The following is a 14,556-nucleotide window of genomic DNA, read 5'->3' on the forward strand; positions in this document are numbered from 1 at the left end:
CTAGCAGCTTGCATACACAGAAAAAAATTATATTTCAATTCAAACATTTATCCCATATTGAACTGGTTTCAATTATTTCATAATTGAATCAAGTATTCATGTGCTCAAAAACAAAATTTTCTGATATTTTCTATTGAATTTTGAGTTTTGAATTTGATAATTTTGACAATTGAATATAAAATTTTCGTTATCGGTTGAATTTCAAATACAAAAATTATTGAATTATTGAGTAGAAAATATCAAGAAATTTTGTTTTTGAGCAAATGAATACTTGATTTAATTATGAAATAATTGAAAACAGTTCAATATGTGACAAATATTTGAATTGAAATGGTTTAAGAAATAGTTTTTTCTGTGTAGTGGGGCAAAATCACAAAGCCTTTGATTGGTACAATAAAATATATGCATTTAAAAATGTTATAATAAATTGGATCTGACATAACTTAACAACCGATTACATTCAAAATGCACCCTACATACCCTTCACCAAAGAACACTTTAAAAATTAAGGAAAACAATTTTTGGTAGGATATAGTTGAAAAAAATCGATTTAATAACAATCTATTTTGGACTATAGCGGAAATATTAATGTGTCAATCTTGTCTAAAAGTTATTTGGTGTCGCAAATGAAAAATGTGAGAATTACAAACGGAATAGCAATTATAAAATGGGGCATAGTGGTATTTTTTTTTTTGGCAAAAAGTCTATTTTTTACAGTTATTTTTTAGAAATCTAATGATGCAATTCTGTAGAGAAATGTTTCATTAGTAGAAAACCATGATTTGTTTTCGAAAAAAATTTTATAAATAAGTAAGAGAGCTATATTCGAATCTTTTATAACCTTCACCAAATTTTACTTAAAAAAAAAAATTTTTGTTTGGAAAAAAAATTTCAAATTTTTTTTTTTAAATTTTAAATTTTTTTTAAATTTAAAAAAAAATGTTTGTTTTTTAAATTTTTTTTTTTGTTAAAAAAAATTCGGGGTAACAAATATTTGTTCCGATTTTGACCCATTGTAGGTCCAACTTACTATGGTCTTATATACGTCGTTGCAAAGATCTTTGAAATATCTATCATTAGATATCCATATTGTCTATATTAATGACTTAGTAATCCAGATTTAGGTAAAAAATCGAGACTGTCCTGGTTTTTTCCTCATATCTCAGCCATTTTTGGACCGATTTTGCTGATTTTAAATAGCAAACTTCTCGAAAGCATGTCTGACCGAATTATTGAAGATTTGAATCCAGAAGATATCAGGGGTCTTCAGAAAATTGATTTCAACAGATAGACAGACGGACATGGCTTAATCGACTCCGCTATCTATAAGGATCCAGAATATATATACTTTATAGGGTCGGAAATGAAAAATGTAAGAATTACAAACGGAATGACAAACTTATATATACCCTTTTCACGAAGGTGATGGGTATAAAAGAGAGTGTGGTAAAGTTATCTAAATATTATACAAAGAAAACTTTCGAAAATTTTACTATATTTCAGAGCATTTTTTCCAATAGTTTTAGAGCATTTTTATTAAAATGTAGTATTTTGAATTTAATAGGAAAGAAAAAATATTTAAATTACATATACATATAGTTTAAGAGATCTGAGCAAATCAAAATGGCTCCAAAAAATTTAGCATTTGCAGTTTTCATTAGAAAAAAAATAAGTTAGCTCGGTCTACCTCCGTATTAGTACTACTACTAAATGAAATTTTGGAATATTTTCTTTTATTTTATGTAAAAAAATTTTGCCACTTTTTGCGATCGCTGAACAAACTTATAAATTTTGTGATAAAACTCACGTATTTTTTATGAATATTTACAATAAAAGGTTTTGCATATTTTTAGGCTTTTACTTTTTATATGAGGGATAGGAGCAATTATGCTCCTATCCTTATGAAACTTAACAGTTAGATTTGGGTTTATATAAAACTTGTTTATGTCGAATTTCATCACGATACTATTATTTTTATGTGAGTTTTGAACGATAAAACTATTTTCAGAAAGGGACCTACAGGTGGATTAGGTTCAAATATGGACGGATTTTCTTCATACTTTGTAGTATAATATCTGAGCACTTGGAACTAAAATATGCAAAATTTAAATAAGATCGCTGCATTATTTAAGAATTTATGACTGATACAACGATATTTTGGAAGGACCCTTGTATGGGAGGTATCCCTAGGGACTATCCGATATAAACCATTTTTAATATTTTAGCTTTTCTATATGAAACTAGCCAAGTGTACCAAATTTTCTTATCATAGGAGCACTCCTTATACTTACGTAACAACCAACAAATTAAAATGCGCATCAAGGCACACGTCTTTACAAATTTTTAGCTTTCTATTTTTAAAAATAACGACTTTATTGAAGAAAGATAATCATATTTTTAACAACAACACTTTAAATTTTATTATGTTTTTTTGTCGCTCCTGTAAAATTTAAAAAGTTTTGATAGGGCCTTTTGCATTTTAGGTGACGATATACTGTTACGAAATTGTGTTATCAATTTGAACTTAACGGTCCGTAACGGCTCCTAGTAACATTCATGTTTATCAACATTTCAATCATTAGAAACTTCTACTTATAAACAATGTTGATAGTAAACTGTTATTATTTATACCCTACACCACCATAGTGGGGAGGGTATATTATGTTAGTGCTGATGTTTATAACATGCCTAAATATTGTCCCATTTAGCGATGTCCGTCGATTTAGCGATGTCCGTCCGTCCGTCTATCCGTCCATGTAAACTTGTAATCAAACTACATGTCCCAATTTAAAATATAATTCGATAAAATTTGGTACTATTCTATTACATCAATTACAAAGCCTCTTGAATTTGGTAAGAATCGGTCCATTATTTCTCCTAGTCCCCATACGATTGCCCTATCTGAAAATATTTAAGCTCTAATAAATACCTTAGTTATATAGATATCTAAACCAAATTCTGCAAAAATAAGTTTTATATAAGTCAAACTTAGCTCACCAAATTTTGTGATGATCGCTCTACAATTAGTTAGAGCTACCATATAGTCCCACTTCCGAAAATCACTTTAACTAGCATAAATCTCTTAAAAATATTGGTATTCTTATAAAACTCAACACAAATAATTTATATATATACTAAAGTCATGTCACTAAATTTTATAACGATCGGTGCATAATTAGTCATAGCTCCCATATAATGCCCACTTCCGAAAATCATTTAAATGAGAGTAGATTTCTTAAAAATTTTGGTATTTTAATAAAATTCAACACAAATAGGTTTCATATATACAGAAGTCATGCTACCTAATTTTATTGCGATTGGTCCATAATTAGAATGGTGTAGGGTATCATATTGCCGGGCATGACCGACTATACTTTCTTACTTGTTTTAATTATGGCAACAAACATTAACTGTGTATCAGCTTTAAAAGCTGTGTTATATCATTGTAATAGATAATGCTTAAATTTGCTAAATTTTTGCTAAATTTTTTTTTAAATTTAGAATTTTAAAATATTTTGAGTTGATACTGTTTTGTTGATAAAATTGGTTTTATTTTATGATTTTAATTCGAAATGTGACTCTTTTTATAATAAAATTGTTTACATTTTGTCAGAAAAATGGTATTAACTCAAAAAATAGATTTTTTTGCAATAATTGGAAGAATTTAAAAGAAAAACAAAGTAATTATTTTTTTAAATGGAATTTACATACAATGATGTATTCAGATTATCAAATTCTCTTAAAATGTAACCACAAACAGTTTTTATTCTCTACTGAAAATTTTAAAATTTTGAGTTAATACCCTCTTGTTGATCAAGTGCGATATATACTTTATAGGGTCGGAAACGAAAAATGTAGAAATTACAAACGAAATGTGAAGGGTATAATTACTAGGTCCGACCAATAAATTTTGATAGAGGAAACAAAAAAAAAACGTGTATCGGCGTTTTAAAAGTTTACATATGAATTTCATTTGAGGGGGGGTTAAAGTTTCCCAACTCTGGCACATTCTTATTGTTACGAAGAACATTTTTGTAGAATATGTTAACCCTCTAAATCCTCAAGACATGGGTCTTTTTTGTCCTTATTTTAAAATAGAGCAGAAAACACAATTAAAACAGGGATTTAAGGGATTAAAATGTTCCGCAAAAATATTATCTGCGAAATTTTACTATAAGTCCCTGAATACATCAAAACGGAAAATTTAACCAGAAAGTCAGAAATTAGACACAACAAAAGTGAGCTTAGGGTTAATTTCGCATTTATTAAGAATTTTATTTTAAAGTACCCCAAAAGTGTAGCATGAAAAAAATTAGTTCAAATTTAACTATTGTTTTAAATTGCTCTGCTTTCTAGTTAATCGGTGTTGGCAAATGTGCCCCTATGGCTCATGATCCCCTTTCTATCATATATCTATTTCCAACTTAACATGTTCTATCAAAAAGTCATTGTAATATGTTAACGCAAATTTCCATAATCCTATTGCACTCGACAAAACCAACTAGAAATTGGGGAAGTGATGCTAGAATTCCCAAGTACTTCTACAACATCCTTTTTTGTATTACGATGTTATCATTCAAAGTTTGAAACTTATGAAAACCCCGTTTTCAAGCCTTTGAAGATTATTAAAGATCCATCAAAGATTTGCATATTTTCAAACGAGAATTTGTGTCTGTAATCTCTGTGACAACATTAATCCTTTCATAGTCTAACGCAATAGATAGCCTTTGGTACTGGCGCCTGTTATAAAATCAGCATTTTTATCTGCGGACAATTTAAATTTGGACGGGCAGTACCTCTAGTAATGGTTTAAATAAAATATATTAAAAACGTTTAAAATTGTTTTTGCTCGTTACATTATTTATATAATTTTTATATTTTTGCCTTAAAAATCTAAACAAATTAATTTAAACAATTCTAAATGATTTCCTAATTCGCACTCAAAATAACAGCTTCACCGGGGGACAATGATATAGATGTGGTCGTCAAAGGAGCATTTGCATATTTTGTTGAATCTAAACTGGCTATTTTAACACTCATAGACTCCGGCAAAGTGGCATCAAAATTAGACTTAATATCGGCACTGTAAGAGTCTCCACCAAAGTTAGCCACAAAAATCAATGTCTCCTCATTAGCTAAATATCTGTTAAAAAAATATTCAAAATTTTTTATTAGAATTTGCAAATACAAAATATTAAACAAAATTGCTTACCTCTTCAAAACAAAAACACCATCATTCAAAGCTTTATATTTATAGGAACCTTGCTGCAAAGTCTTTGACGAAGTTCTCAGCTGTATCAAGGATTTGTAGATATTTAAATGAGAATTTGAGGCTGACGACTCTGATGCCACATTAATAGTTTCATAGTTGGGGCCCATTGGTAGCCAGGTCTTATCGGCTGTTGAGAAACCACCATTTTTATCGGCCGACCATTGGAAGGGAGTGCGACAAGGATCTCTAGTGGATAGTTCGTAAATATCAGGATTTGCATTACAGGCAGCTGGATCTACTGTATCCTCCCACGAAATCTCACCATCTAACATGCCCAATTCTTCACCCTGATAGGTGACACTGGCACCGGGCAGCATCATAACCAACATATTCATGGCATCTATATTAGCCACACCATAACGACTGGAAGCTCTGCGCTGATCATGATTGCCTATAACCCAGTTGGCTGTTCTGCCCGCTGGCATATTGTTAAGCCAATTGACAACAGCTTTTTCAACAGTTGTGGCCGACATGCCACTGGCTGCTACTTCTGTGATTAAATTGAAATTAAAAGGCAATTCAGCCCCCTCAGTAGTGGCATTGCCATACATTTCCATGCTAAACCAGGTAGGAGCATAAGTCTCAATAAGCAACACTCTAGTGTCACCGCCATAAATACGCTGATGATCATCCATGACTTGACGCCACTGATACACCATATCTATAGTCTCTGGTTGATTTTCAATTAACTCCAATTTCAGATAATTACGTGCCTCAGTGTCATCTGTTAAACCACTTACTTCCTCATCTGGATATTGGCCATTTTCATCAGGTTTTACCTCAAACAAAACGGGCACAGCATCCACACGAAAACCAGCCACACCCTGATCTAGCCAATATCTTAAAATACGTTTCATTTGTTCCACCACATCGGGATTGCGATAATTTAAATCAGCCTGTTGCACTGCATACTGATGCAGATAATATTGCTGTCTCTCCTCGTTCCATTCCCAAGCACTGCCTCTGAAAGACTGCAACCAATTACTGGGCGGTATTCTATTGCCATTTGCATCCAGTTTGCCATCATGCCACACATAGAAATCTTCATAGCCTCTTTCACGTTTCACGGATTTCTTAAACCACTCATTCTCCGTACTACTATGGTTGGGTACAAAATCCAAAATAATTTTCAAACCAATTTCATTGGCTTTCTGAATCAGATTCCTAAAGTCTTCTATGGTGCCATATTCCGGTTGAATGCTATAGAAATCGGAAATATCATAACCAAAATCCACCATAGGAGAGGCAAATATGGGTGATAGCCAAGCAGCTGTCACACCAATATCCTTAAGATATTGCAGTTTTGAAGCAATGCCATTCAAATCACCTATACCATCACCATCTGAATCCATAAAGGAACGGGGATATATTTGATAGAATTGGGCAGTTTGCCACCAATCCATAGCCTCCTGCTGCCCGCCGGTATCCTGACATTGTAGACTGCAATGTAGCAGGGCTACTAAGAATATAAGACGCAATTGCAATGTTTTCAAACGAAACATTTTCAAACTACTAAATGAGTTTTAAGTACAAAACACTTTTATATATAATTAGCTACATTTGTTAGTTTCACACAGATATCTTTGTTTGTTTTTCAAACCTACGACAATTTTCGAGTTGATATTACGTTATTTGAATTAGATATTTTTTTTATTGAGATGCATTTGTATGTGTAGTAGCGTTGCACTTAATTGATGTCGAAAATGAGTCGAAAAAAATTGTATGAAAGACACTCGGTTTTTAAAATTCGTTTTAATAGTTTTCATACAAATTTGTTCGAATCATTTTTCTTTCGATATATGGAACTGGTTTTGAGGCAAAGAAGTAAAGCGTATACCAGAGACAGCATTCTGCATCGATCGAAACAAATAGTAGTCGGAAGGGGCAAGATCTGGACTATAAGGCAGTCAACGTGTGGCCGAGCGTTGCCATTATGTAATATTACTGTTTCATGTGTTCATGCGCACATTCTGGGCATTTTTCGATCAATGCTCGCTTCAAACGAAACAGTTGAGTTAGGTACACGTTCCTTGTGATGGTGTGGACCGATTTCAGCCCTTTTAGTCCCACCAAATACAGAATATTACCTTAGCGTCATGGATATTTGTCGTTTCGGCTGATTGGCCGGGATTCACATATGATCACTTGAGCTTTGGGTTATTGTAATGAATCCATTTTTCATCGAAAGTAAAGATTCGACGCATTTTAAATGGCCTGAACGATATTTGACTTCCGTGTCAAATTCACCACTTCTGAACCGCACAAAACAGCTCTCGCTCATTGAAACCTATGGAACACATTTACCATAAATTTCGGTGTGCTTCAGCTGCAGTTTTTTTTCAAATTAAAAGAAGTAAAGCAAAACTTCCCGCATATAACGCTTTGTTGGCACGAAATTCAACAGTTTCGAAGTAAACAAACTTTGTTGTTTACACTTTAATGTTCAATATCTGAGTGAAAATAAATAAAAGATACTTACCCTTATGATATACAAGTTATTAAAGACTAAAACTACTTTAAAAATATTTAAGTTATATACCCAATAAGCTCTGATTAAATTTTTGTTTTAAAAAAAACATTTCGTTGCCAATATTTTTTAATATCACTGTCCAACAGCATTTTTGCAGCAGAATAGCGATTCTGCTGCAAAAATTATTCTGAAACGGCATCATCCCTATATTTTTTCTTTTGTAACAAAAAATGTGTTTTGTAGATCTTCTCTTGGGCTATTTATATTTTAAATATCAGCTGATTCGAATCATAAATAGATTTTTGGCGATTTTTTTTAAAAAATGTGAGACCCAAGGTGGGGTATTATTTCGATAATTAAGCGTAAAGAGCTTTATTTACAACTTTGGTAACTTCGGTGATCCCCACTGAAATTTTCCGGCAAACATTTTCGTGGAATATTTTAATCCTTGTCCTTTTTTAAAGAATTTTTTTTAATTTCCCGAAAAAAGTGTCAAATTGACCCCTAAAGAAAGGAGCTAGAGGGTTAATATCTTCCACAAAAATTATACCCATCAAATTCCACAATATAAGTCTAACAATAAGAATTCTCTTAGACATTAACTTAAAACATTTTTTTCAGTTTGTATAATGCTGCCGTCGATCAAAAAATTAAAACTTTGACCCACTGTAAACAAAACAAATTCAGACTAGCTGGACTCCGTTCTTTCTCCTACTCTATTTCTTATTTTTCTAAATGACCTTCTACGTCAAACTTCCAACCCTATCTATTCTTTTGCAGATGACAGCAACATTTGCCATTCATATTCATTCAGTTGCAGACCAAGCCTGTCAGAGATTAGGGCAATGAGGCAAAATATGAATGATTTCCTTAATCGGGACCTTCTGACAATCTCTGAATGGGGTCAAGCGAATAGGGTCGCTTTCAACGGTCGCAAGACTCAGTGTTGCATGTTGACACATAAACGAACGACAGACCATGTCGCTTCATCTGTATTTATGGGTGGTGTAAATATTGTGGAATCAGACACTCTTAATGTTCTGGGCATGAGAATACAATGTGATGTCCGCTGGTCTAAACACATTTTTCAAGTGTCGAAAGCAACATTCAAGTGTCTCGGATTTCTGAAACGGTGTAGGAATTACTTCACTCCATCTGATCTCCTCACTATTTACACCATCTATATCCGACCGAAAATGGAATACAACTCTCATGTATGGGCCAGTGCTTCAAAGTCTATTTTGGAGCTTCTCGACCGTGTACAGGAGAGGGCGAAGGTTATTATCGGTGGCAGAAAGGTATCCAACTCTATTGATTCGTTGGAACACCGTCGCAATGTTGGCTGCGTTTCACTGTTCTATCGATACTACAATGGAATGTGTTCTGATGAAATTAGGGAACTTGCAGGTATCTGAAGATTTTTACGTAATACACGTTTTTCATCAAGAACATATCCCTTTGTGGTCGATTGGCCAGTGGACGGCACAACACACTACAGAGGAAATTCGTTCTTTAGCCGCACTGTACGTATGTGGAACAAACTTCCCGCTGAAGTGTTTCCTGTCATTTTCAATGGAAAGTTCAAATCTAATGTCCACAAACACTAATCCCTCTTTCCCCCTCCCATAACCTATTTTCCATGAGTAGGGGTCATCCCCTGAGTGCTGGTTAAGAAGAAAAAAAACAAGTAAGAATGTATGGTCGGTCAAGCCCGACCACATAATACCCTACACTAAGTGAATGAGCAAAATAATTTTTCTTTTAAAATTTCAATAATTTATTTTCGTGAATGAATTTCGGAAGAGTGCTATGATGGGAGCTATGACTAATTATGGACTGATTGCCATGAAATTATATAATGTTATTTATGTCTATATGAAAGCTATTTGTGTTTAATTTTATGTGTATACCAACATTTTTAAGAGATTTATACCCGTTAAAGTGATTTTCGGAAATGGGCCTTATATGGGAGATATGACTAATTATGAACCGATCGCCATGAAATTTGGTTGTGTTATTTATGTCTATATGAAAGTTATTTGTGTTGAATTTTATGTATATACCAACACTTTTAAAATATTTATACCCGTTAAAGATATTTTCGGAAGTGGGCCTTATATGGGAGCTATGACCAATTATAAACCGATCATAATGAAATTAGGTCGTGTGATGCGTGTCTGTATTGAAGTTATTTATGTTGAATTTTATGTGTATACCAATATTTTTAGGTGATTTATGCACATTAAAGTGATTTTCGGATGCGGGTCTTATATGGGAGCTATGACTAATTATGGACCGATCATAATAAAATTTGGTGACATGAATTTTGTATATTTAAAACTTATTTGGAGCAAAATTTGTGTAGATACCTATATAAAGTAAACATTTATGACCGATCAAGTCCAATTTCGGGAGGACATTTGTATGGGGGATAGTTGAAATAATGTACGGATTTCTGCCAGTTTCAATAGGCTTCGTCCTTAGGCCAAAACAATTATATGTACCAAATTTTATCCAAATATCATCAAAATTGCGACCTGTACTCTGCGCACAAGGTATACATGGACAGCCAGCCGACCAGCCAGACGGACGGACTTCGTTTAATCGACTCAGAAAGTGGTTCTAAGTCGATCGGTATATATAAGGTGGGTGTTAGACTAATATTTTTGGGCGTTACAAACATCTGCACAAAGGCATTATACCCTCCCCACTATGGTGGTGTAGGGTATAATTAGATTGTTTTATTGGGTTGCTAATTTAGGATTTTCAATTTAAAATTATATTACATTTTTAATCATTTTATATCTGGATTCATATATGTCAAAGTCAGCTGAGATAGAACTCAAGACGAATTTATAGAAGTAGGCAAAACAAGTACTTACAATAGTCAAAGTAGCCTGGTGTTAGGTTTAGGTTAGGTTTGTTGTATTTTTCGCACACAAAAAACACAAGTGAATTGACAGTTTCAATTTACCTTGTCGAGTTGATGAGTTCATCAAAATTTCAGTATTTGATTTTTCAGAAGACGGAAAACAATTCAAGATAAAAAAAGAGCCGCCCTAATGCGTAACATTAACAGTCCAAAATAATATCTTTAAACGTTGGAGGACTCTTAACAGTATTTGGACAGCTTTTAAGTTTTGAAGATTTTCTTATATTGAAATAACACGGGTGATCGAAATGTTTACTGCCTGAAACAATAAGTTTAAGCAATTAAGCATGAGTAACAATTGTAATTGCTCTCTAATAATTTTAAAGAAGAATACGGTAAATATTAGCTGTAAAATGAAACACGGGTGATAGAAATGTTTACGGCCTGATAAGATCACTTCATGCAACTATGCATGAGTAACAAATATAATTGCTCTCTAATAACTATAAGGGAGAATAAAATAAATAATTGCTGTAAAACGAAATTATAAATAAAACACAAATGTATTACATCATTTGTTAACATTATAAATTTCATATTCTGCCAAATGGTTTATTTTTTCGTTTTGGGTTAAAAACTAAGTTTATATAATTTTAATTTCAGTATAACAGCCTCTCCATCAACTGAAGATATGATTGTAGAAGCTAAATGAATAATCTTATTTAGTTCCCAAGATAACAGCCTCTCCGCCAGCCAAAGATATGGAGTTTGTTGACAAAGGAGCATTTGCATACTTAGTAGAAGCTAAACTGGCGATTTTCACATTCATGGACACCGGTAAACTATTGTCAAAATTGGACACAATATTGGCACTATAAGAGCCTTCACCGAAATTGGCCACAAAAACCAAAGTATCTTCACCAGCTAAATATCTGTATAATAAGGAAACAAATTAAAATCGATTAAAATGTAAAAATAGTAAACAATTTCATAAATCATCTCACCTTTCCAAAACAAATACATTATCATTCAAAGCTTGATACTTATAAGAACCCTGTTGTAAAGTCTTTGAAGATTTTCTCAGCTGCACCAATGACTTGTAGATTTTCAAATGAGAATTTGAGGCAGCCGACTCTGTGGCCACATTAATGGTTTCATAGTCGGGAGCCATTGGCAGCCAGGTCTTAGCGGCTGTTGAAAAACCACCATTTTTATCGGCCGACCATTGGAAGGGAGTGCGGGCAGGATCTCTAGTGAATTGCTTATAAATATCGGGGTTGGAATTGCAGGCAGCTGGATCCACGGAATCGTCCCATGTGATATCACCATCTAACATGCCCAGTTCTTCACCCTGGTAAGTAATACTTGCCCCAGGCAGCATCATAACCAACATATTCATGGCGTCAATATTCCTTACACCATAACGTGTAGAAACTCTACGCTGATCATGATTTCCTATAACCCAGTTGGCTGTTCTGCCCGCTGGCATATTGCTAAGCCAATTGCTAACACCGGACTCTATGCTTCTAGCCGACATACCACTCTTGCCAATTTCAGTGATCAAATTGAAATTAAAGGGCAACTCAGCGCCCTCGGTAGTGGCATTGCCATACATTTGCATTGAATATGCCGGAGGAGCATAGGTCTCTATAAGTAAAACACGTGTATCACCGCCATTAACACTCTGGTAATTTTGCATAACTTCATGCCACTGATATACCATATCAATGCTCTCTGGTTGATTTTCCATCAAATCCATTTTCAAATAATTACGATCATCCTTATCATCGGTCAAGCCACTGACCTCTTCATCAGGATATTGGCCATTTGCATCCATATTTACCTCAAACAATAAGGCCATAGCATCTACTCTAAAACCTGTCACACCTTGATCTAGCCAATATCTCAACACACGTTTCATTTGTTGCACCACCAAAGGATTGCGATAATTCAAGTCTGCCTGTTGCACTGCAAATTGATGTAAATAATATTGCTGTCTCTCCTCATTCCATTGCCAGGCACTGCCACGGAAACCAGACAACCAGTTACTGGGAGGTATTCTGTTACCACTGGCATCCAATTTGCCATCATGCCACACATAAAAATCTTCATAACCTCTTTCACGTTTCACTGATTTCTTAAACCATTCATTCTCCGTACTACTGTGATTGGGCACAAAATCCAAAATAATTTTCAAATCAAGTTCATTTGCCTTTTCGATCATGTCTCTAAAATCCTCGATGGTGCCATATTCCGGTTGAATGCCATAGAAATCGGAAATATCATAACCAAAATCCACCATAGGCGAGGTGAATATGGGTGACAGCCAAACTGCTGTCACACCAATATCCTTAAGATATTGCAACTTTGAGGTAATGCCCTTTAAATCTCCTATACCATCACCATCTGAGTCCATAAATGAACGCGGATATATTTGATAGAATTCGGCAGTTTGCCACCAATCCAATTGCTTTTGCTCCTCTGCTTTATCCTGACATGCCCGTGAGTTATATAGCAAAGCTACAAACAATATAAATTGCAACACTTTCAATTGAAACATTTTTAAAATACTAAATTAATAAAATGGAATGCTTCACTTTTATACAAATGAAGAAAAATGGGATTAAAAACTTGTTTTGGCTTATCTTATTAGTTGAAAACTACCACAATTTTAAAATATATATATATAAAATATATTAAAATATATTTGCCAATTCCAAATTTCTTTTAAGTGATTGAAATCTTTTAAAATGTTAAACAATGTTCTCAAGATTTCCTTAAAGATAGTGCTGTTGACTAAATGATAAGATATTTTCATGCGATTATGCATTAACAATGAATGACGAACTGATGACTTAAACCATGGTAAAAACAGCCTTGGAGTTTAACTATTACAGTGCATGAAATCTATATACATACAGTGTAAAATTTGAGTGTCATTTTAACCCCAAAGTTCCATTAGGGGTTAATTTATATTTTTGTGCTGTTATTACAAATACTAGACTTCTTGTCATATTTTTCTTAAGTTTCATCAAAATCGGCCCAAAAATAAATAACATTTCGCTATCCAATTTTAGTAAAACTTTCAGAGTATATTTAGAATTATCTGGACTATAATATTCTGAATAGGTTATTCGCCAAAATATGACCAAAAAATTAATTTTTCTCAAAAATCTCAAAATTTAAATCGCAGATACAGAAAAACTATAGGATTTATTGTCATAATTTTTTCATATTTTTATTCTCCATTATATTCTCAAAAAATCCCATTGTGATGATCAAAAAATTCTGAAATTTTTTTAACAAAAATATTAAAAATTTGAAGATGGAGTTTTGAAACTCCAAATATCTATATCAAAATATCTAATAACAAAATTTGGAAGCAATATAGACTCAAATGTCCTTAAATTTCAAATACCGAAATTCCTAAAACGGGGAAAATGTGTTCCAAAAACTGAGTTTTTTCAGAAAAGTGCATACTGTGACGTTATATACCGTGTGATAGTAAAAACACTTAGTAAGTATTTAAGAAACATATGGATTTATACAAATATGGAGCTTTATTGTGGATCCGTGCTTTGCCATTTTTGATATTTTTACTGAAACTGAATTTTTTTCTTAAAAATTGGCCAAGTTTGGATAGGTCTGCGAGGTGATATGTCCGATTAACTGAGCCAAATTTTTCTTTACACGCTTTTGCATTAAGTTATCTTTCCGGATCATATAAAAATTCTATATAGTCCAGAAGAATTTTTTTTTTCTACTAAAGAAAAATATGGACTTTTTTGGGAAAAAACGTAAAAATACGGCTCTTTTTACAAGTTCCAACTTTGGATGTTTTGTTTTATTTAGAATTTTATCGTCAATACAGCTGATATTTTAAAAATAAATTTCGACCCTCCGTAGGCCCGCCATATATAAAAAACCATAAAAAGATCGACC

General features: G+C 33.1%; 2 protein-coding genes across 2 annotated transcripts; both read right to left on the minus strand.

Moving 5' to 3' along the window:
• Nucleotides 1–4,842: 4,842 nt before the first annotated feature.
• Nucleotides 4,843–6,770, minus strand: LOC135960973 (maltase A1-like). The gene is made up of 2 exons (XM_065512406.1): nucleotides 5,213–6,770; nucleotides 4,843–5,143 (listed from the first exon to the last, which is right to left on the minus strand). Exons 1-2 carry the CDS (start codon nucleotides 6,673–6,675, stop codon nucleotides 4,930–4,932), a joined length of 1,677 nt encoding a protein of 558 aa, XP_065368478.1. The 5' UTR covers nucleotides 6,676–6,770; the 3' UTR covers nucleotides 4,843–4,929.
• Nucleotides 6,771–11,332: 4,562 nt separating this feature from the next.
• On the minus strand, nucleotides 11,333–13,174 carry LOC135962001 (maltase A1-like). Its single transcript, XM_065513671.1, has 2 exons — nucleotides 11,619–13,174; nucleotides 11,333–11,546 (listed from the first exon to the last, which is right to left on the minus strand). Exons 1-2 carry the CDS (start codon nucleotides 13,172–13,174, stop codon nucleotides 11,333–11,335), a joined length of 1,770 nt encoding a protein of 589 aa, XP_065369743.1.
• Between the last annotated feature and the right edge of the window lie 1,382 nt (nucleotides 13,175–14,556).

This window comes from Calliphora vicina, chromosome 5 (assembly GCF_958450345.1).
Source record: "Calliphora vicina chromosome 5, idCalVici1.1, whole genome shotgun sequence".
Lineage (NCBI taxonomy): Eukaryota > Metazoa > Arthropoda > Insecta > Diptera > Calliphoridae > Calliphora > Calliphora vicina.